Raw genomic sequence first — 25,254 nt, 5'->3', positions numbered from 1 at the left:
AGTTCAAACCAGTTAATCCTAAAGGAATCAGTCCTGAATATTCATTGGAAAGACTGATGCTGAAGCTGAAGCTCCAATACTTTGGCCACCTGATGTGAAAAGCTGACTCATTGGAAAAGACTATGATGCTGGGATAGATTGAGGGTAGGAGGAGAAGAGGGTAACAGAGAATGACACGGTTGGATGGCATCACCGACTCAATGGACATGAGTTTGAGCAAACTCTGGGAGATAGTGAAGGACAGGGGAGCCTGTTATGCTGCAGTCCATGGGGTCGCAAAGACTCAAACACAACTGAGTGACGGAACAACAACAACAATACCTGCTGGTGAGCAGGCATCTGAAGAAAGAGCATGTAAGCTCCTGAAGACCAGATTCACCAGTAGTTAGAGATGCTATCAGACCTGCCGGCAAGAAGACAGGTAGAGCTCTTATTACCTGAATGCTATGAAAGTGTTTTAGTTGCTCAGTCATGTCTGACTCTTTGTGACCCCCTGGACTTGTAGCCTTCCAGGCTCCTCTGTCCATGGGATTCTCCAGGCAAGAGTTCTGGAGTGGGTTGTCATTTCCTTCTCCAGGGGATCTTCCTGACCCAGGGATCAAACCCATGTCTCCCGCATTCCAGGCAGATTCTTTTACCACCTGAGTCACCTGGTGGCTCAGATGGTAAAATGCTAAGAACTGTCATAAATTTTCTTTGGGTAATTTTTTTCTAGAAAATTCATTTTTAAGACAAAATTTGCAAAGACAACAGAGAACACTTTTTGGCCTTCAGTCTGATCTACCCCCTCCTCTATTTAAAAGTTAGCAAACAGGCACTTTGGTTCACCTAGCTACTTCTGAAAAATAAGCAGCTTTATCTACATTTCCAGAGGAGTCACTTTATACAGAGTAGCTACATAATCTTCAGAAAATCTTCCCGGGATTTTTCCCATGGAATATTGTCTAGTATTTTTGTTACTGAGATTCCAGACTGGGTTAATCAACTTGGCCATTATTGGGTATTCTTCCCTTTCTACGCTTTGTAATGAAAAGAGTATATACAAGCTTAAAGAGCTGCTGATGGATATAAACTATTATACAGAGAATGGATAAACAACAAGGTCCTGTATAGTACAATGGACTATTTTCAATTTCCTGTGGTAAGCCATAATTGAAAAGACTATGAAAAAGAATATGTATAACTGAATCATTTTGCGGCACAACAGAAATTAACACAACATTGTAAATCAACTATATTTCAATTTAAAAAGAGACAGCTGCTAATGAACCTCAAAAAAAGGGAAACCTAGATTTTACTGCCTTGATATTTGAACTTCTGCTTGTCAAGTCCCCAAGAACTGGTACAGAGCATACATTTAATGGACTTGTACTCTAGAGGCTCAAAACGTATTATTGGTAGCATATCATCAGCTATGAGCACGTTCATATTTATTATGTGCTGCCCACGGACAGAGGAAGGAAATCACAGCATCAAATATCTGGAAAATTCTGGGAGAAATAAATGCCACCTGGGCATCTGAATAAAATCAGAGAAAAACATCTTTCCATTTTACCCCCACATTACAGCCTGTACTCTGTTTCATTCCAGGTAGGCACTGCTGGTGCCATTTATCCTGTGTTTTCTAGGGGAAGATTCAAGCTAATTAAATTCTATTCCTTTCCATAAACATGATTTATCAAATGTATTATTACCAGATTTGATGTAAGTCATATAACTTTGCAATACTTTAAAAATAAATACATAAATCAAAAAGGATTCTGTTAGGTGACAATATATTTTGGGATCATAAGATATAGAGATTATGGTGGAGTGATTTCTAAATTTGCAATCTACATTTTCCTCAGTCTACCTACAGGTTTTAGCTAAAATGAACACTGTTTATATTGGGCATTTAAAAGAGAGCTGAGGAAGATTCCATTTACTGAGTTATAAAGAAGTGGCACTAATAGCAAATCCTATCTGCCAACCCCTGGTCCTAAACAGGTCACTTCCACAAGCCAGACATCAGTTTTGTTAGGATGCATGTTTCATTGCTGGCAATGTACATGATGGTAATGACCACCTTAATTCATGATATGGTTACACTGAGATCAAGAAGATAGACTCCCATAAGCAAGGCGTCTAGAGCAGATTCAACTGCCCCATAAGCAACCTAAGACACGTAATTCACGTTATGAGGCATTAGTATGAAGTTTATGTCCCTGAACCTTGCTATTTTTGTGTTTCCTTTAGAAATGTTTAAAATATAAGCAAAATCTACAAACACTTAAATAAAAGCAGACCCACAAAATGCAGACCCATCCATAAACAGGTCTCTAATCCATGCACTTCTTCCCTCTTTCAGAGCAACTGACCTCTGACAGGTTGTGGCCATGATTTGGATTCATAAGGTTGGAGAGTCAAGGTCTAGAAGTCCTTGGGTGTGAAGGACTTAACCAAATGAAATCATCTGACCTGAGAAGAACATGGGGAGCAGAAGGTTTGTTTTTTTTTTTTTTGAAAAGTTTGAAAGTGGAAGTTGCTCAGTTGTGTCCAACTCTTCGTGACCCCATGAACTATACAGTCCATGGAATTTGCCAGGCCAGAATACTGAAGTGGGTAGCCTTTCCCTTCTCCAGGGGATCTTCCCAAACCAGGGACCAAACCTAGCTCTCCCACATTGCAGGTGGATTCTTTACCAGCTGAGCCACCAGGGAAGCCCATGCATACCGGAGTAGGCAGCCTATCCCTTCTCCAATGGATCTTCTTGACCCAGGAATTGAACTGGGGTCTCCTGCACTGCAGGCGGATTCGTTACCAGCTGAGCCTGTAACGGGGCCAGAAGAGTAAGGCCTAACATCATGCAGCTCTTATAATTTTGTCTGTCTTTAAAGGAATAGTGGTGAATTCTGAAAGTGTATGGACTTGCCAGCTCAAATTTTTCAAATATACTATGAAAGTGCATTCCAGAATGGCAGGCTGATGAAAAATCATGCCAAAGGGAAAATGAAAATGCCAAAATTCTCAGCTCAGCCTTGCCAAGCATGTCCACTGCCAATATGGTGGCAGAAAGCTGCTGGGCCAATGGTAGGATATGCTCTAGATGATACAAAATGGGAAACAGCTTCTTCACCACTTGGAAAAGGGATGCTTCTGGGCTGTCATCACATTCTTCTTGATTTTTAGATTTAATGCATAAGCAAATCTCTCCCAATTCTGAGAAAACATAGAATTTCACAAGCAAATAATTCTATCTTTTGAGAATAAAATTAGCTTCTGATATTCAGTAAAAGGACCAATTTCATTTCAGTCAGCAGATATTATATCTATTGTTTTGTCAAATGGTTAACATTGGATGCCCTCATTCTCTCTGCTCTTCCTGCTCACAGATTCACAGATAAATTATGTGTCCTGGTCTCTAGTTATAACAGGCATTACACTGCAACATAACATGAAGTGAAAAGTAGGAGGGTTTGCTGAGCAAGAGGAAAACCAAGAAGATTAAGAAGATAAGTAGATGTGGTTTATTTAGGCAAGGAGGGAGGAAGAGGAAGGCGTACAGACATCAGTTTCTGGGACGTCAGGTTCTAAGATGTGGAAGGGGATGCTGCAAAGCAAAAGGAGTTTAAGGGCTTGAATTAAGGTCCAAGAGGTCTTACAGAACCACATAAGAAACCACAAGGGGAGGACACCCAAAGGACCAAAGGGATTCAACGTATGAAATTCTACTCTGAGCCCTATTTAAACTCAATTATTTTGCCTTTGTCCCTTAATAAAGACTGTGTTCAGAAGCCAGACACATTACAACCATGCACCCACCATTTCAATACCAAAACAACCCAACAACTCCCTAGGAAAACCAACTCTGAGTGTTGTGACCACTCATGGCAAACTGGCATCACCACTATAAGGACAGACTCGTTCTGAAATACAGCCCTTCAATATTATCAGTTTGTAAGAGCCAGATTACTTGCCAACTGTTCTCTATTCTACTTCCAATTAAAGAAAGCTATGAAATGTGAACCATGACCCCTAGGCAAATGATATTAACAGGTTATTCCCAACTCTCAGGAAGAATGAGCTTTGCAACCTAATTTGTGCAGCAATTAAATTCAGTCCAAAGTATAATTTTGTTTTATTGCTCAGTACTTGCCTTCATTTTTTAAGTCAGTAATTGCAGGAAGGAGTTAATTTGATAATATAAATAAAAATAGGCCCCAAAGGGCAATAACCCATCCATTTAGATGCAAAAATGCTCTCCCTCCAAGTCATTCCACAGCAAATATGAAACATGATTTCCAAAATGCATTGACTGTAATACTCTTAATGCAGTGACAAGCAAAAGAATTGTGAAGCAGATATTTCAAACAATGACATATGTTCAACTATGAATAAGTGCTCTTGTTTACATTTTGGGGCAATCTATTGTGTGTCAGACATCTTCGTTTTTCTGTTCACACGCTGAAAAAATATCTTTCACCAAAGAACTCCAGTTTGTAATTAAGGAATCGGGCCGCCATTCATTCAACTAATATTTAGGAAGTACTTATAATGTGCTTTCACACGTTTCTTTAAGGTTGTTTTTTTCAAGTCTTGGATACTGAAGAATACAGCTTTAATATCTTAAAAACAACAGAGCTCTGTTCATTAAGTTTTCTCTTCATGTATTCATTCTATTTCATTTCTTTTCCCCGCCAATTCTGTTCTGCTTACCTGGTGTCTAGTCATACATTAAAACCCTCCCAATAGAATGCCTCTCCCATATAATTCCTCCTTTGAATTATTTCCATACAATTTATATAGGTTTTTGCTGTTGCATATGTCATGCTATTTTGTAATTATCTCTTTCCAGGGCTATGACCAATTCTGTGAACTCCTTAGAGTCTGATTTATTCACACAACACTAGGAACACCGTCTCTACATGTCTCTGATATCTTAGCCAAAAATATAAAATCTTTTTGCAAACCTTTACACTTAGGGAAGTGATAAAACCCTTCTGAGTACTTCTCTGTTATTCTACCCAACCTCAAGGATAAAGTTATGAGATGAGGATATCTTTGAAAACATCTCAGTGACTCATCTCATGTTTTCTCCCATTCCTTTCTCCTCCTACTTCTGCATCCCGAGGGGCCTCAGAGAGATAGAAAAGAAGTTAGACACCTCCCCTCCAGGAACCCATTTTACAAGCAGCCGAGGTGCTGGGACCCTCCCTCTGTGAACTCGCTCACTTTCTCAAGGATGTCACATTTGCTTAGAACTTTTTTGCAGTTAATGAGTCTTCCTCGAATGGAGCCTCAGAGGGTTTTGATCTTAGTACCAATCAACTTCAGGCTGAAGATGACGGGCGCAGGCTCAGCTGGCACAGATGGCTCAAATACATGCTTTATTTTAAGGAAGAATAAACGAACTTAGCCTGAATTGATAATGTGGGCTGTTGTGGTCAGAGAATTCCCCCTAGACCAGCACCACTTAGCAGATCACAACTGGAGCTTGATGACAGTTCTGTATTCTCATACTTTAAAGTGGTTTATAATAATATGACTGTAAGAACATTCATGCTCAGTAGAGAACATGCTTAACATTATAAACTTAGTAAAACAGAAAAAATTACTATTAATCACACCATGAAGAAGAAACCATTGTTAAAATCATTCAAATTTCATGTTGAAAACTTCTTAGTTTACATTTTTACTTCGTTAAGATATAGTGTTGCATCCTGCTCCCCCCACTACATTTAATGTAATATTTTAAAATGTTTTCACAAATATAATTTTTAAATGACTAAAAAAATTTGACACATAAATAAATGTGGCCATAAATTAATTTATCGTGTTCTCATTGCTGAATTATTGAGTTAATTTCCATTTTCTTGCTGCTGTAAATAACAATGAAATGAGCATCTATATGTTTTCATTTTTTCCCTGGAATGTCCATGATTCTAAACACCTGTATTGTAGTGCATGACTTTATAAATTAGTTTATCAATTATTGGTAGATTTCCCAATAGGAAATTTGTCCCAACTTGTTTCTTAAAATTCTGCTGAAATGTCAAGATTTATGCCAGCAAAATGGTAGCAAGCAGCCCTCTAATGTCATTGTGGATGCCAATTCCTTCTTTCCTTTTTGCAGAGGGAGCTCCGGGTTTTCCAACTGATATAAACAAGGGAGGAGAGGAAAGGAGGTAATCAGCCTCACAAACAACTGGGGACTAGGTCTCCCAGGCTCTGCTATGGCCTGTGTTTGTAACATCTCATGCCCTGATCTCTGAACAGGAGCACACACCAGCACAAAATAATCAACTGATTTTTGTCAAGCACTAAATACCATCAAAACCAAATGCAAAGCTGTTTTTAAGGTGTACACACACACATGTACACATAATTTCTTTCCTTTCTCTCCTAGAAGTGCCTGAATTTTCTTCCTGGTCCAAAGAGAAATCATCACTCTGTGGTATCTTCCTTCTCCTGCTCATCTTAGCTACGCAGTAATACCCTTCACTTAAGATTGACTTTATTCCATAATTTGCCAGGTTTGTTGTAGGGTGAGCTTTCTAGCTTATTAAAAAACAGAAACATTATCAGTTTCTTTTTTCCCATTTGTGGCTAGATAAAAAATTCAATCCATTTAATTCCCTGGTGGCTCAGATGGTAAAGAATCTACCTGCAATGCAGGAGATGCAGGCTTGATCTCTGGGTCAGGAAGATCTCCTGGAGAAGGGATAGGCCACCCACTCCAGTAATCTTGCCTGGAGAATCCCATGGACAGAGGAGCCTGGTAGGTTACAGTCCATGGGGTTGCAAAGAGTCAGACATGACTGAGTGTCTAACAGTTTCAATTTCATTTCAATATTTGTTGAGTACCTGTATAATTTTTCGTAGGCACTTTGGGATAGAAAGGCAATACAGAATTTTTCCTTATTCTCTGGAGTAGAGTGAAGAAGGAGAAAGTACGTGTGACTATAAACTAAGACCATGGTTTTCATGGGTCTTTTTAGGGTTCTTCTGTATTGCTGTAGGGAGGCATTAGGTGGGACAAAAAGTGGCTAGGGACCAACTTGAAGCAAGATAATCGACTAAAAGAAGTTTTCGAACTCAATGTATGGCCAAGGATGTGAAGTGCTACAAGAAAAGGAAAAAATAAAGTGCACCTAAAAGAAAAAAATTAATTCTACCTCCTTGGAAGGACTCTCCAGAACTCATGGGCTGAGTTCTGAAGGATGGGCAGACTTTCAATAGAAAGAGTGATGGGTCTTCCTTGTTGAGGGAACATGGGTAGAGACCTGGACATTCCAGGCACATTGGAGGAGCCATCAATATGATGAATTACAGGTTAGTAGGGGGTGAGTTGCAGGGTGCAATAGACATTTCATTTGGAAAACTGACTTACAATAAAATATTCTGTCATCATGCTATAAGAAGAGGAAACCAAATGTTTCTGAGTGCAAATATGTTATTAGAAGAACTGTGTTCTAAAAAGGTATTTCTGGCAGCTAGGGAAAGAGAAATTATAGGTGGGCCGAGTGCAAATTCAGGGAGAACGTTAAAAGACAAACAGGCTCCACAAGAGATAATGGTGGCAGGAAGCAGGTTAAAAGTGGTAAAAGCCAGATGACCCTTACTCATACACTCCTGGACCCACAGGATCTGGGGACTGGGTAGGAGAAGAGGTGAAGAAAGCCAGGGACCACTGTAAGGTTCCAAGACTAAGAGACGAGGGGCCACTCCTAGAGTTGATGGATGATTGAAGATGAGAGGCTGTGGGACAAGAAAAAGGCATAGGGGAATGCCTAACCTTAAGAGTTGAGCAGTGGTGGCAGTGCTTTGCGAGTCAAGCGATGGAGATGATCCCAGGAGGCACAGGTGGGGACACAAGCCAAAGCTCTAGGGTCATGGAACAGGATGAACATATGGAAACAGGTCGTCAGACTTGACACTCAGGGGTGACTGCCGACCTAAATAAAGCAACTTCAGTAGGTGGACTTGAATGTCAAACCACAGCAAGTGGAGGATGTGGGCAAGGAGATGGTGATCTCTCCTGGGAAATTTGGCAGAGAGGGGACAAAAGAGCCTGTAAAGAACCTGAAAGAGGAATCTTGAAGGAAAGGAGAGATTTTTAGGTGAAGAGAAGGAACTGAAGAGGGAGGAGGAGAGAGAATGTCAATAAGTATAAAGGAGAAAGGGATAAAAGATTTATTTTTATACATTTTTTGATGTCTTTTTTCATCAGAGCAGAGATTCTTAACAATGTGACTTCTTTCCAGTCTTAAATTAGAACTCAACAATTCTTCTCAATCTCCACTTGCCTCTAAGAAATCCTGTCTTTTATGGCTAAAGAGGTTTTCAAGTATTCAAAATGTGTATTAGTGCATTTTAGAGAGTCATATTTCTCTTCTCAAGGTGTTATATTTTTAGCTGCCTTTAAATTTTTTTGCCTAAAATATCACTTGTAACTGGAACAATGATAATTATTTTACTTCATTTAATATATACAGTGTATTGCGTATATACCTTGTGCATGTGTTCATATCCAAAGCCACAGTAAGATAGTTTTTAAGAAAAGAGCGACTAACAGGGTCATGTGCTTCAAAGAAGGCAAATACGAGAGAGGATTTTAAAATGTCCATCAGAGGTAATTCTTGACTTTGTCAAAACTGGAGGCTTTTGTGGCTAAAGAGGTTTCAAGTATTGACAATATAATTTGTGTATTTTAGAGTTCTACTTCTCTCCTTTTGCTGAATTATATTTTTAGTGAGGGCAGAAGACAAGTTGCAGTGGATTAATGAATTAATAGGAAGAAGAAAAAAGAAATGGTACATAGATGGAACTATATGAGGAAACCTGGCTTGAAGTGGATAGAGGATCAAGGAGTTACTTATTTTTGTAAAATGCAACAGATGTGAGTACCTTTTTATCATGGTGAGAGGACAGCATGCAAGAGGATGATACTGATGACGGGAAGATTAGAAGGGACACTGGTGCAGATGACAAGGGAGGGAATTCAAAGCCCAGAAGGAGGAAGCTGCCTCAGGGGCCACCTCTGTCTAGACAGGAGACGGGTGATTAGTGCAGGTGTAGGAGAACCATCCAGGGTCAAGCACTAAACGCAGAACTGGACTAGAATCCACGCCGCCCACATCTCATCTGGAGCAACGTGTAATCCTTATGGAAATGGCCCAAGTGCTTTATATATAGATTAGGATGAACCATAAAGAATGTTCAATTTTGTAATTCAGAAATGGTCAAATATCTGCCATTTCATATGATCAGGCTCATCTTGGCTCATTTAACTACATATTCAATACAATATAACTATATCAAGTTGTTATATTACGTAAAATATCTGTATTATTTCACAGATAAGAGATTGAGAAACAAGGCAAGGTAATTAATTGATCCACCCAAGATCACCCAGCAAGGAAATAATGGCGCTAGAGTTTGAATCCCACTCCTTAGGTTCTGGGTCAATGCTGCTCTTGACTTACTGAACTTACTGACTACATTTCTTCTTTCTTTGTGAATTTCCAAACCCTCCTCTTGGTTCCTCAGCAGTGGGAGGGGGTTGGGAGTGGGGAGGTGAGTGCAGTGAGGGGTAGGGGTGGGAAGTCAAGGTTGAGGCCGTATCTGCAGCAGCTTCTAGGGTCTTTTATCAGCCAAGTCTGTCCTGAAGTATTCTATAACATGAAAGTTTAATGAATACAAAATTTTAGTGAACTGCGTCAAAAAACCATCAATATCTTTTATTCACAGTCTCATGTTTTCTGGTACATGCACGAGTGAATTTTATCTGTCTAAAACCATCTCTACATTTCTAACTGATATCTGCTTAGTAGAGGCTTGGAACAAATATCCAGAGTTACTCAGTGCCCGATAAACAAGCCAGATATCTTTTTCTAACACATTTGAGGGCAACAGCATCTCCATTTTATATATATTTCTTATCACAATAGACACATTTTAATAAGCAGAGCATCTCTGAGACATGGTTCTTATCCTTTTCTGCTTTTGCTTCAAGAACACACAGTGGCCTGGGAGCTTTCGGACAGAATCCCATGCTCTGTGATTCAAAAAATGGAAATCTGGCATTATATGCCAATGACATTTACTTCTGTGGCAGCTCAAGCGGCAAAAAGCCATATGCCATACACCTCGATTCCAGCCAAGCCACACAAACGGGTATGTGAAAGAGAAATAAGGAAATCAGGACCAGAAGAGTTCTAGGGACTTGACTGCACTTTAAACACACAATAAGTGTGGCAAGAATCAAATCTTCCTACTCTTATGAAGCTCTTAGGGAATGCAACTTTTTTTCTAATTTAAGAGAAATTTGGGAGGCAAAGGTAAAATACAAAAGATAATTTTTATAAACTGTATGATGTCCTCACATTTACTATCTGACATGCAAGACAGGTACAGGTTTCTTGGGAGTGCTTGGGTAGAGAGTAGTCATCTAAGTGGGATGAACTGCTGAAAGGCTTGTCTGTCTTCCACACTGGCCATCTTGTGAAAAGATAAAGGGCATTATTGGTATTATTTTCCCCTGTGGCCTGGAGAAGAAACAAGACTAGGGGGAAACAGAATACTCCTCAAACGGCCAGGGCATGTGGGTTAAGCAAATCCAATAGTGGATATAAGAAATAAGGTGAAACAATTTTTTGTTTTGTTTTTGTTTTTGTTTTAAACCAGGGTGGGGGAGGGGGGTCCAACAACTCTCCCTGGAAAAAAGAAATTTAGCTTATTTTGCAACTCTTCAATATTTTTGAAGCTTTCTCTTCATCTTATTTTAAGTTACAGATTTGGAAAAATAATATTCATTTTTCTTAAAACATGAATGGCAAAATCAGTTGTAACTCCCTCAAAGTTCTGACATCTGAAGAGGAGATTCAGAAAGAAGGATCTAGAAGGGTTTTTCAAGATCTACTGGAATCCGGGACAAGAAAATTCCTTATTCTGTAGAACTGCAGAATTCTTAGTAATTGTTGTCTCTAGTAATTGAACAACAGTGACCATCCCACACAAATGATATAAATTAATTCAGTTTATTGGCTGCGTAGGTCATTATAAATAATGAGTAAATTAAACATTTCTGGCCATTTATTCATTCAGTCTTCAACCATCCAAAAAATGGGACGAGACTACTTTAAAAATATCAGGAAGATATTAAGATTTAAAACTATAGTTTTTGTTTCCAATGACAAATTTAACTTAGAAAGGCAGATTTGTAAATATACTACTCTTAGCTCAAAGATATTTTCCAAAAGAAATTTTGAATTCCATGTCATGGGGGCAGAGGGGGCAGAGGTGCAGAATTTCAATCTGAATGAAGAGGAGACAGTAACCATCTTCCTGAGGTGGCGCTTGTGCAAAATCCTGAAGTAGAATTTCAACAGGCAGATGGCGGAAGGTATTTCTGGCAGAGGGAAGGATGATGAGCAAACACCTCAGCTAGGAAAGTATGATGGCACGTGCAAGGAATGGTGGGCAGTTCAGAATATGCAGAGCTTCAGATAGGTACAGGTGAAGATATGGGGATGAAGCAGGGAAAGTATTTTAGGCTAACAAAAGAGAAATGTTAATATCTTGCTAAGGTTAGGAAACTATATAAGTCAGGCAATGGACAGCTATAGATGGATTAAAATCAAGAATGATACAGATCTATGTTGGAGGACATTTGGAAAGTGGGAAGGTTTTAACGCAAGGAGAAAAATTACTGAAATAGTTGGTTTCTTAGTCAGCTATTAAGAGTGCTGTGTAACAAATAATCCCAACAGCTAAGAAGTTCTTCTGTTCACAGGTCTATAGGTCAGCTGAGGTGACAGTGTTCAGCAAGCTGTAATTTCATGGGATAGGTAAGGAAACTGCAGTCTATATGCCTCATTTGGGAACTACAATGAAGGATTGGTGGCTGCCCAGGTTATAGACTTTATTTCACGATGAAGGTAGAGTGCAAGAGCCCAACCCAACCACAGAAGCCATAGTCAGGCCTTGGCTCACTTCCCATCCATGAACATCTCACTGGCCCAAGCAAATCACTTGTACCAGATTTGGAGAGGAGTATCAGAACCAAGGCAATGATGAGAAGGCAGAGGACCCAACAGTGGTTGTATTGACTCTGGTCACTGACTGGTGGTTTCAGAAAAAGGGACTAGTCCATAAATTTCCAAATAGAAACACATTAGACTGCCAGCTCCACGAGGGCAGGAACAATCAGTCTAGTCCTTCTCTGTATTCTTAGTGCCTGGGACAGTGCCCACTGTGTTGCCAACACACAATAATATTTGTTGAAAGGATGGGCAGCATTTATTTAAAGTGCAGTTTGGATATTAACACTAAAGAGATGGGAATACCAGACCACCTGATCTGCCTCTTGAGAAATCTGTATGCAGGCCAGGAAGCAACAGTTAGAACTGGACATGGAACAACAGACTGGTTTCAAACAGGAAAAGGAGTATATCAAGGCTGTATATTGTCACCCTGCTTATTTAACTTCTATGCAGAGTACATCATGAGAAACGCTGGACTGGAAGAAACACAAGCTGGAATCAAGATTGCCGGGAGAAATATCAATAACCTCAGATATGCAGATGACACCACCCTTATGGCAGAAAGTGAAGAGGAACTAAAAAGCCTCTTGATGAAAGTGAAAGAGGAGAGTGAAAAAGTTGGCTTAAAGCTCAACATTCAGAAAACGAAGATCATGGCATCTGGTCCCATCACTTCATGGGAAATAGATAGGGAAACAGTGGAAACAGTGTCAGACTTTATTTTGGGGGCTCCAAAATCACTGCAGATGGTGACTGCAGCCATGAAATTAAAAGACGCTTACTCCTTGGAAGAAAAGTTATGACCAACCTAGATAGCATATTCAAAACAGAGACATTACTTTGCCGACTAAGATCCATCTAGTCAAGGCTATGGTTTCTCCAGTGGTCATGTATGGATGTGAGAGTTGGACTGTGAAGAAGGCTGAGCACCAAAGAATTGATGCTTTTGAATTGTGGTGTTGGAGAAGACTCTTGAGAGTCCCTTGGACTGCAAGGAGATCCAACCAGTCCATTCTGAAGGAGATCAACCCAGGGATTTCTTTGGAAGGAATGATGCTAAAGCTGAAACTCCAGTACTTTGGCCACCTCATGCAAAGAGTTGACTCATTGGAGAAGACTTTGATGCTGGGAAGGATTGGGGGCAGGAGGAGAAGGGGACGACCGAGGATGAGATGGCTGGATGGCATCACTGACTCGATGGACGTGAGTCTGAGTGAACTCCGGGAGTTGGTGATGGACAGGGAGGCCTGGAGTGGTGAGATTCATGGGGTCGCAAAGAGTTGGACATGACTGGGCGACTGAACTGAACTGAATCAAAAGTGGACTACTAATGCGGCCATGCTGTGTATATGATGGTTGTGGGAGAGTAACATTGAATAGCTTCTATATCCCAGATATTGAGTAGATACCAATAATACAGGAAAAGTAAGGCTCTACTCACTAGAAACCTCACAGTTAGACAACTGCAGTTCCTTGTGGTGAGTTTTAGATATGGGTATTCACAAGGACAGAGCAAGGGGAGCACTTGAAGAGGATCTGCATGAGTTGTTGCCAAAAGCCACAGTGGCTTGAGAACTTTCCTTAGGGAGAGCGTTGACTGGGTGTAGGAATGATATCCGAATTGACTACCCACCTAAACGACTTCCTCCCATGTACTTCACTAAGCACTCACTGTCATTTTTAATTTTACCAGAACTTCAAGGAAAATACATAGAAAAAGCAAAAGAAAGGGGAGAGGGAGGAGAGGAAAAGAAGAAACTAGCAGTTTGGAATTCTCATCTCTCATTCAAATTTCCACATTGATTTTTCTCTCTGTAACAAATAGCTAGAGAGACTGTGATAAAATTGAGCCTTACTGGGTACCCTCTTTTTTGCCTCTCAATCTTAGCTTCTGGTTTTGACCTGTTAGACCCAGTAGCTTATGTCTGTGCTTGGAGATGGAGTGAGCAGGCCAGCCTCTGGTGTCATGCCATGCAGGTAACTGCTTTAGCTCCTATTTAGGAAAGTGAAGGCAGAGAGTCTTGACTCATCATTCATGGCTGCTCAGATGTAAAAGCATGACTTTGAGAAACCTACACAGGCACAGAGTAGTATAAATGAGCAGTTAAACTATGTGCATTTAAATAATTAAATATATATTTTTACTCCTGACCTCCACGATCTAGTATTTTCACAGCAGGCATGTGGAAATCTCACTTGGGATCTTCTAACTTCTCCTACCTCTTGTATTGGAGTCTTTGCAACTGGCTTCTGACACTTCTGTCTCATTCTGACTCCTAATCTCATTTTATCTAGGGCCCCTCTTTGCCCTCTATCCCCTGCCACTACCCAACATCTAGCCCCCTCAGGTGGCAAGGAGTGCCTTACGTACTCCTGTTCCACCTTATGATACACGGGTCTCTGAGGCGTGTGTTCTCAACTCCCTTTTAACATAATTTACTGTGGTGTTGGAGAAGACTCTTGAGAGGCCCTTGGACTGCAAGGAGATCCAACCAGTCCATTCTAAAGGAGATCAGCCCTGGGATTTCTTTGGAAGGAATGATGCTAAAGCTGAAACTCCAGTACTTTGGCCACCTCATGCGAAGAGTTGACTCATTGGAAAAGACTCTGATGCTGGGAGGGATTGGGGGCAGGAGGAGAAGGGGACGACCGAGGATGAGATGGCTGGATGGCATCACTGACTCGATGGACGTGAGTCTGAGTGAACTCCGGGAGTTGGTGATGGACAGGGAGGCCTGGCATGCTGCAATTCATGGGGTCGCAAAGAGTCGGACATGACTGACTTTGCAAATACAAGATAAATATTTTCTTTTAAATCAAGAAGGACTTGGCATTTTTTGAGAGATTCCCATCAAATGGTACTCTTCGTAGCTATCCGTCCCTGTTTCCTATCTGCCCTTTACTTTAGAATGCCTAAATCTCATTATGCCTAGCTTAAAATACAGGTAATTTCCTTTTAATTGGATGTATACTAATAAAATGGTTTCTGTGCCATTATCAAATCCCTCACATGATCCACCATAGAATATGGAATTCAGGTCATAGGAACCAGTTAGCAACTCAACAGTGTCCCAAAGTGTAGTTAATAAAAGGGAAAAGAAGCTTCCAAAGTCATTGAATAGAGTTATAGAGAACAGTTAACTTAAAGAGTTGTCATCATTTTCATGTTCAGGAAAGGTCTGCAGTTGAACCAAGAGACATATACATGGTGGTATAATGTATCACATAGAGAATATAGTCAATAATATTGTTTTAATTCTGTATGGTGACATATGGTACTAGACTTGTTGTCATGGTCATTTCAGAACATATAGAAAATTTAATCACTATGTTGTATCCCTGAAACTAATGTGATATTGTATGCCAATTGTAATTCAGTAAAATATATATATATATACTTTTAAAGGAACTGGTATGTCTCACCACTGTCCAGTAGAAGAACCTATCAGTTCTTTGCTTCTCATAATTGGCAGATCTTAATTTAGCATACAATCCACCTGCCAGTGCAGGACACACAGGTTTGATCCTTGGGTCAGGAAGATCGCCTTGGGAAGGAAACAGCAACCCACTGCAATATTCTTGCCTGGGAAATCCCATGGTCAGAGGAACCTGGTGGGCTACAGAATATGTGGTTGCAAAAGAGCTGGACATAACGTAGTGACTAATCAACAATAGCACATTCAGAGAAAGATGCACCGAGTCTATGAAGACTTTGGAAATGAGAAAAGCCTTGCGCACATAAAGGAAACTTCAAGATGTATATTTACTATTGTCAAGCTTTTCCCCAAATTATTCATGAGACTCAAACACAGCAAAGATTATTTTTTAAATGTTTCGGTTTTAGAAAATGTCAAGAGAGCAAAACACGTTAGCTGTGTTTCTAACCAACTAAGCCTATCAGACAGCTTTTAAACAAATTGTAAACAGTTTAACCATTTCTTGTGAAAATTACAAGGAAAGAGTCAACAAAATCTAATTCTTTCTGGATGATTCAGGATCCTTGTATACAACCCCTTCAAAAGGACATACACTCAGGCTGTTAGTGACACAACCTCAGGATGGTCCCTGCAAATGAGCCACTTTACAGTCACCCCTGCTTTCTCATAAAAGTTGCACGGACCTTGTGCAGCTGGGACCACTAAGATGGACATTCTATTACGCTAGTCACTTAAATCACAGGGAGAAGCCTGAAATCATTCCGTCGTCAGCTTTGCCATGAGTTTTCGTTTTCTTTTTCAGAGGAATTTAGAATCCTGTGTCACCTGGTGCTTGCGCCAGGCCAGACTGAGCCAAGCAGTTTTGTGCCTGACAGGGCCCAGGGCTCAGAGCCCAGGTAGCTGTGGTACTGCTCCTGCTGTTCCCTCACAGATGAGGAATCTGAAGCTGACAGGGCTGAAGCCCTTGCACAAGGTTAGCCAGCTGACAGTAGGGGACCTGGGCTCTTGAAGGACCAGTGTGTCCATCTCTGAGATTCTGCTATGCTCCTGCATCACCTGTGGTACATCTGTGGGCAGGCTGGGGAGAGCATCCCTCATAACCACAAACTGCACAAGAGGACTTCCTCCTCACTAAGAAATGTGCCCCACTGTGGTCAAAATCCCCCTTTGCGGCTAAACCAATGGAGGAGGAAACGGCAACCCACTCCAGTATTCTTGCCTGGGAAATCCCATGGACAAAGGAGACTGGTGGGCTACAGTCCACAGGGTTGCAAGAGTCAGACATGACTTAGTGACTAAACTACCACCACCACCACCCTGGGAAATCAGAGCTGCTCAATTATACTGCACAATCCAAATGCAAATTACTGTTTGTCCCTTGAGATCAGCACCTCCCATATGTATGGGGCAATTTACAAACCTCACTGAAGGTCTAATTCTGTGATTCAGGGAAATATCATTGTTATTATTATTATTACCGCTACTCAGCTTACAGATGAGAAGGGACTTGGTGGCTAAAGGACATGTTCAAGGTTACATTTCAGGTGAGAAGCCATGCTGGGACTGCCTGCAGGCTCTTCTGTTGCTCTCCCCCTGGGGAGGTGAAAATTAGTTCTTGGAGGAGCAAAAATTCTTAGTCTTTTAACATGGAAAGTACAGATATACATATATAAACAAATAACAATATATCTGCATAATTGAAATTTCAGGAGGAGGGTGATTAGGTTTGAAAAATATGTCTGAAAGCTCCTTAATGGGGTTGTGATGCAAAATTGGAGAAATACTGCTTCACACTGCAGCAATCTTCCCATCTTAGTAAGGACGATGTTACCTATAATTAATACATTTCTGCTTAGAAAGTGTACACACTGAGATCTACCTCTTGAAAACAATAAATTAGTACAGTTGATCTTTCTTGGTCTTTTCACTGTCTCTCAACAGCATAATTGATACTGATGAGGACATGCCATGATTACTGTCCAACAGAAAGTGACAAATTACATGAAAAAGGGTAATACCACCTTAAGTGGATACCTTAAACACACTGAAACACAAACATACGCACACACACACACAAACCATTTGCTACCTATGCAATGGGAAACATCAAAGGAAAAAATAAACCTGTTCATGTAATACATTTGCTTCTAGAGATTTGATTTTCTTCCTGCCAAACCTAAAGACCTGTGTGAAACAGGAGAAGCCTTTGGAATAAATAATTGTAAATGGCCTAGACAGCTGAAAAATGGATAATCCCATAGGAAATGAGGGCCCTTTAAAAGACTTCTCCTCTACTTAAATATTCATGTTTCAATTAAAACATACACCTACTTTATTAACCACACCAGGCCTGGGTTCAGATCAATAACGGCAGCACTAGTTGGAATTCTAATGAAGATAAACAACGCTGAGTTCCCCCCAGCTTCCCCTGGGCACAGATGCACAAAGCCTCCTTTCACAACTTGCTCCAAGATATTTTACAGTCACCTGCCTCATGCAAATGAGGAGATTCATGTTTATTCATGGTGAGAGTTACAGACCACCTTTCATTCCCTAGGCCAGCTCAGCTAACCAACAGAGCGCTGTCTGCACCATGACGAAGTTGAGCTGGCCTAGGAAGGGGACTTCTGAATAGCTAATTGCCCCCTGAAAAGCATGCATAGAAAGTCAGTAAGCTGGAAGCGGTTTGGGGAGAAAACATATTTCCCTTTTTCATTTATGCGGTCACCGCCTTTGAGCTTTCAAACAATCCCTTTTCTATACCACATCATAACCCATCAGATGTGACTATGGACCTAGATAGTGGTTATTTTCCATGGATAACCTTCCAAGGGACTTCTCAGGATGTGTCCGCTGTCTTGTGTCTTGTTCTCCAATCCTCCCCACTGCATTTTCACCCACTGACTTGGAAGAAGCTGGTAGCTGCGCCAGAGGCAGCTGCAGCTTTGTGTGATGGGCCTGGGTTCTCCCCGTGCACAGCCTCTCCTCTTTAAAGGGACGATTTCTCATCTGTGAGCCTGACAGCATACACTCTATCATGTGTGCTTTGCTTATTACGCTGTTGGGTAGCATTTTAAAACAGTGCTTTCACTCTAGAGTGACTGCATTTTTCAAATCATTAGTTTCTTCAGTTTTGGTAATTTGAAGGCATGGCAAAGTCATTTGATTTTGGTTTTTAATGCCCATTTTGACAGCATGTGAAGTAACACTAATGCTGTGAGCAAATATTTTGATGGTATCTAGTAGGCTCAGCCACCCTGGGGAGAAGTCTGGACAACAAGGTAATTGCTGGAGAGGCCTTAACTCTCACCAGACATTAAGTACATGAAAACTGTACCCGTTGATTTTTAGGCTGCTACTCATGGCTTGTCATGGGGAAAACCAAGGTACCTGATAAAGACGTTTGGAGAAAAACACCGCCAAATTTTCAGCTTCAACCTTGTTTCCACCAAAGTTAGATGAGTTGTTTAATTCAGTTCAGAAGTTAACTGGGGCTACATAGACAGCTTCACTTTGCTTTCTTCCCCCTCCCTCCTCTTTTTTTAAACATAATGGCTAAAAAAATGTCTTCTTGTGAAAAAGCAATTTACTTGTATTTCAGAGACAGTATTTATCTTATTACATACAAAAAGAACATTTACAACTGCATATGATATTTTACTTCCTCAAAGTCTTTTTACATTTATGACTTCACCTTGAGATCACACCACTATAAGAGAAAGTGATGGAATTCTGGTATCCACTTTTTTTTTCCTCCAATTTTCAGGCATAGAGCTCCTGAGTAACAGAGTCAGGATTGGACCCTGGGCCTTGTAGACTGACAGACACACCACTTCAGCACAAGTCATGAGTTGGTGAAATGTGTTACATGTGTCAACTGATGGTAACTCTATGGACATGATTTACCTTTAGTGATCAAATCTACCTTAATGAAAATCTTTAATAGTGCTGGCTCCACCCCCAAGAATTTAAATTGTCATGTGGTACAGCTGGACACCGGGATAACAGAGCTTTCAAAAGCCCCCTAGGTGATTCTAATGTACAGGCAGGCTGAGAAATGCTGTTATTCATAGATACTGAGTTTGATGTATACACATCCTTGTTCAAATTTTTCAAGTGGAGCAGTCCGACACAAAAGCTTGAAATGAGATTCCCGTACCTGAAATATCCAAGTCACTTGCATCCTCCTTCCTAACCCCCAACTCAAAAGTAAAGGCTTCAGTGAAATGACTATGGGGCCACTTGCATTTCGGGGGATCCAGCTGTGCTTTAGCTCTTCTCTAATGCCCATGACAATGAGTGATGCATGCTCTGAAATATTGGTGATAAAAGGCAAAAACACAGAATACAAACTCAATGGCCTGAATCAATGGATTACTCTGCAGAGACTGCTATATCGAGAAACTGAAAGTACTTTCAAAGCATAAATATTGTAATCACTCTCTAATTCTACTTCTCTTGAATAAATTTAAAAAAAAAACAACAACACAAAAACATTGCTTCTGCTGCTTCCCAGGTCTGGAGACAGCTGCTTTTCCAAACACTTTCAGCAGCAGTGTTAACTTCCAAGCATTAGGTATCTACCAACGAGTGTCCTCAACAAAGTGGGTTGTAGAAGAGATTCCTGGGTCTGCTGGAATCTTGTATTGTTTATTGGGAAGAAAAATCAAAATTTTAGATTGAGAAATACTGCTTCTCCACTAATAAACCAAAGGAGGCAAATAGTTAAGCCTTTCTTAGAGAACACTGTATCTCAGGTCAATGATTAAATTCACCACCCATGTTTTCATTCAAACAGGCAAAAGCTTGAGAAGATGTCCAAGAAAGTTCAAAGAAACTGTGTCTTCCGTTAGACTCTTAAAATACTTCTGAATTTCCATTTGTATAATCTTAGGAAACAAGAAAAACATTAAATCTACCAGTAACACCAAACCCACATTTGTTCCTAAACTCAGTCTCTTCTGCTACCAAATTAATAACAAGAAGAAAAGTGAACTGATTACAATTTCAGCATTTCTCTTTTCCAAATTATTATCTGGTAAAGCGAACAGTGGCTGATAGGCAGCAGGAAAAAAATCAGAGAAGACATTCTTCACATTTAAGTAAAGGCTCTCACTCAGAGTCCTTCCCCACCACTCCCCTCACCCCCCCGGCCCTTTTCTCTTGTTTTTGTTAAGGCCAGCAACAAGAAAGAGAGATAAAAGAGAAAGGACATAATTATACCTGCCTTTGAGAACCACTAGCAGAACTCTGCAACTGGTATTATGCTAGTCTACCAGAAAAATAAACACCAGAAAAGCTCATCTTTTCATGTTTCATTGATTTAAACTGATACTCACAGATACAAATCTATTATATTTACAACTTAAGTGCACATTATGGTAAGCAGAATAATGGCCCTGTGTCGATGTGCATAATCTAATCCCCATACTCTGTGAATGTATTTCCTTTTACAGCAAAGGGAATTTAGATTGCAGATGAAATTGAGGTTGCTAGTCAGCTGACCTTAAAATAGGAACGATTACTCTGGATTACCCAGGTGGTCCAGTGTAATCACAGGGGTCCTTACAAGTGAAAGATGGAGGCATAAGAGGGATCATAGTGAAGAGAAATGTGGTAGAAAGGACTGAACTTGCAATCGCTGGTTTCAAAGACGGACAAAGAGGGCCATGAGCCAAGGAATGCAGGTGCTTTCCATAGCCTGGAAAAGGCAAGGATATGAATTCTCCCCAAGAACCTCCCAAAAGAAACATGGTTCTGCTGACATCTTATTTTAGCCCTGGGAGACCTGTTTTTGGCTTCTGAACTATGGAGCTGTAAGATAAACAATTTGTATTGTTTATGCCACTACAATTGTGGCAATATGTTACAAAAGTATTAAAAAACTAATATACATGTGATTAAAAGTATATGATTGATACACTTTTCTGGTTACAAAAGTAAGACATGCACAGTATTTAAAAGAAAAAAGCAAACACAGCAAACATTTGATGTAGAAAATTTAAATGCCTTGTCACACCCATCCCTGATCCTCCACTGATATCCATTCTTGACCAGTGGGCATGTGGAGTGGGGCTCTCTGCCTCTCAGGCCTCCAGTTGCCTACCCACAACCATAAATAACCACCTCTACTTGGCAGCAGATGTGTAATGTCAGAATTAGTTTATGATTTGTTGCTTAGCCGCTCAATCGTGTCTGACTCTTTTGCGTCCCCATGGGCTGTAGCCTGCCAGGCTCCTCTGTCCATGGGATTTCCCAGGCAAGAATACTGAAGTGGGTTGCCATTTTCTTCTCCATAGTTTATGATTGTCCAGTGCAAAAAAGATGACACTAAGGCTACAATAGGAAACTGTATTTGAACCTGGCTCTTAGATCTTGCTGAATAATGTTTCTGCAACCATATAAGTTAATTAAACAGATTTTCACATGACCCTTTGGGGCCCTTACTGTCACCTACCAGGACCTCACCCTACGCAAGGAGAAAATCATCTTCACCCACCCGAGCACACAGCTGCAATGAACAAAATGCATCTGAGAGCCAGGCTCACCTCCTCCCTCCAGCCCTGCTCAGCACCTCCAGACTGAGGCCTCTGATTTCCTTTGTTACTGATGCATTCTTGACTTCATGTCCTAAACTTATTAGTTCTACAGTAATTAAGTACTTAAGTCTAAGTACTCATTCCCTTGAGCCATTCCTTTGCAGGAATTTGATAATATTTTCTATACACCTCATCTGTGCACACATCAATAGCAATGATATTAGATTTTAACTTTCACAAAAAATGCAGATATCTAAAATTCTGGGGAAGAAGGCTAGATGAACCCCCCTCAGAAAGCAGATGGATACCTGGTACCAGAACACATGGGAGCCAGTGACATCTTCTCCTGAGGAATAGGTGTCTCCAGGACACAAGAGCTGAGGAATGAGTGACTTTCAGAAACAGTGCAGCGCGGGAAGAGCTGCATTGACCTTCAGTGGCTACAGCACTCGAGAACTCTCAGAGCCCACTGATTTAACTCTCCACTTGGTTTGGTTTGATTGAACAAAGGTCTCCGTGCCCCTTCTTCCCTCTCTCCTAGGGATAATTTGCACCTGATTTGCAAAGTCCCTCATAATCAAGTAGAGTACACTTAGGAGGCGGCAGTTATAATCATAAGGGAATTAATGGGCTTCTTCTTTCTCACTTCCCATCCCAAATCATGTCTGTCTTTGGACACAGTTGCTCAGACACTTGCAGCTCTAGCACACAGTCTATAGACTAGTGTTTTCCACAGAGGGGAGTCTCTGGGGCCAATTTCAAGGACTTCAATAGATGGCCCAAGCGAATATACAAAAGGATTGACGATCACTTAAACAAACCAGTACACAGGTTAAACAACAATTAAAACATTTCTTAGAAGTGGTTATAACTACGATGAACTGCAATAGGGTAAACATGAAGATATAAAACAGGACATCAAAATCACAAAATGTGGGGGAGGGTAAAAAAGGTCCACCTTTTAGAATGCGTTTGACCTTACCTGACTATCAGTCTAAAGCAAGCAGATAGAGTTATGGGTAAGCTTTCTTGAAAACCAGGGTAACCACAAATCAAAAACATATAACAGATTCACAAAAATAAAAAAGAAAGGAACTGAATAGGTGGCCCAGAATGACTGAGATGGAATGGTGTTCATTCTCTGTTACAAGTGCAGGTAAGATCATTATGCTGATAGAGACAGGTTCTAACCTTGGGGAAGCCTTGGGAAAAGTGTCCTTTCCCTGGTTTTCTTTCTTTTTAGCCAATATTGGTTCAAGATGCCATGAACCTGAAATATGGTGGAAAAGAAGGACCAGATAGACATAAGTTCTGAGAAAAGGGGACTGGGAGGCAAAGACCATGAGAATATCAAGTGACACCAGAATTCAGATATTATGTTATACCCCAAGCATAAGCTCATGAAGGCCCTGCAGGATGACTCTGAGACCAGACACTTAAGACTCAGAAACAGTTCTGTTCCCAGTACCAGGCCAGGGAACATGGGTGATGGGGGCTTATCAAACCCAGAGCCATATACATTAGCAAATCAGAATTATTGAAGTCCTATGCACACCTGCCCCAACCACCAGCTGTTAGTAGCCACGTTATGATTGCTAACAAGGCTTTGATCTAAGGTTTAAGATTTTGTTTATCTTGAAAAGTGCACAAGATGTATCCCCTTTCTTTAAGTTGATCAACACTCTTCTCTCCACCCAACATTCACTCACAAGTGGAAATGTGAGATTCACACTCTCCACAAAAACCAAATGCTTTCTGTAAACCAAGAAATGTTCCATTTTAACTTCCTCAACTCCCTCAAAGAGGTCTTGCATTTTAATAAAAACTCTTTGTGACAGAGAAAAGGGCAGTTATTTCAACCCATCCATAACCCAGAGAGACACCAAGTGACCACAGCAGCCTTCCTCTTCTCATTCTCTCCATAGCAGTCACCCGCACAGGTGAAAGGGAGGGATATCCCCCAACTAGACCTTGTACTAACAAGGCATCCCAGCTCAACGCCATTAAAGGCAAAGTTCACCTTATCAATATTTCTCAAGAAAGAGTCTCTGCCTGTGGCTTCTGCTTAGTGAGCCAAAAGGAACAAACTGTTCCAAGCTTATCCCTAGAGAGATAAGAACATCACTGGCACACAGGCTCCTGTCTGTACAGGTATGCCTTCCTTTTTCCATCCTCAAAGCCACCTAAACTCATAGCCATCCTCATTCTCCTTTCACGAGCCACAAAGAGACCATGCTAAGGGTGGGGAGGAGCCTCTTCCTCTTACCTTGTTGAAGTCTTCAGAAGTCGCCCTCATTTCCTTCCATGTCTTGTTCAGGAGCTGGATACAGATGCAGAAAAACTCCTCAAAGGATCTGTCATGGGTGAAGAACATCGGGTGGAAATCGTTGCAGGTCTCACTAGCTGGAGGAAAGAGGAGGGAAAGAAGGGAGGAAGTTGAGAAGGAAAATGAAAAGACACGGCCACATCCCCCAAAGGGAGACAATGGGAGGCACATTCGCCTCAAGCCACCGTGGAAAAAAGGCACTTAGAAAAGGCAACCAGAGGCTAGTCCCCATGAAACCTCCAAGTTTAAGGTCAGATGGTCAGACCTACCCTTACGCACATATGTTGACTGAAGGAAGCTAGCTCATAACTCTTCCCATGTCATGATCATTATGGCTTTGGTCCAGGATGGCTGGTGTTGAATATGGGCTCTGCATCTGCCTTATTGATCTTATAAAGATCATTCAAACTGCCCTGTCAGTCACAGCGCCTCCATCACCCGTAATTTCCCATTTTTCAATGGAATAACTGGCAGAAGATGAGCTTTCCTGAATACACAATTAATTGCAACTTTGAAAATAGCATCCTTGAATTATTTCTCCAGGGGGCTCTTTTCCCTCTTATGGGAGTAAGCAGGGGACATCTGAGATCATTAAGCATCTGATACCATTAACCATTTGTTTGACATTCCCAGATACAGATGGCTGGGGGTCAAAGCAGCCCAAGTGTCTTTGAAGGTTCAGTTCTGGACCAAACTGTGAAGTCAGTAAGACTGCCTTCAAACCACCTCATTACAAAGCTTCCTTTGTCGTGGTCAGACCCAATGCTCTGAATTCTAGGTGTGGCCACCTGTCTCCTTTTCCCAGACCAGCACACCAGCCCTTCCCTTCTCCTCAGCTCTTTGTCAAGTTTACATGTTTACAGTCCTTTTACATACATTCATTTGCTCTTTAGAATACCTCTGACTGTTCATGTCATATGAATAAGGCT

At 40.9% G+C, this 25,254-nt stretch overlaps 1 protein-coding gene across 2 annotated transcripts in view; it reads right to left on the bottom strand.

Moving 5' to 3' along the window:
* The window catches only part of ELMO1 (engulfment and cell motility 1), a 568,923-nt gene that overhangs the window by 140,364 nt on the left and 403,305 nt on the right, over positions 1–25,254 (bottom strand). For both annotated transcript variants that reach the window (XM_068972512.1, XM_068972513.1), the window contains one exon: positions 24,266–24,402. In XM_068972512.1, the coding sequence (XP_068828613.1) occupies positions 24,266–24,402 (137 nt within the window). The remainder of the gene's footprint in view (positions 1–24,265; positions 24,403–25,254) is intronic.

The sequence above is a fragment of the Capricornis sumatraensis genome, chromosome 5 (genome assembly GCF_032405125.1).
Source record: "Capricornis sumatraensis isolate serow.1 chromosome 5, serow.2, whole genome shotgun sequence".
Classification (NCBI taxonomy): Eukaryota; Metazoa; Chordata; class Mammalia; order Artiodactyla; family Bovidae; genus Capricornis; species Capricornis sumatraensis.
This window is presented reverse-complemented; position numbering and strand designations above follow the sequence as displayed.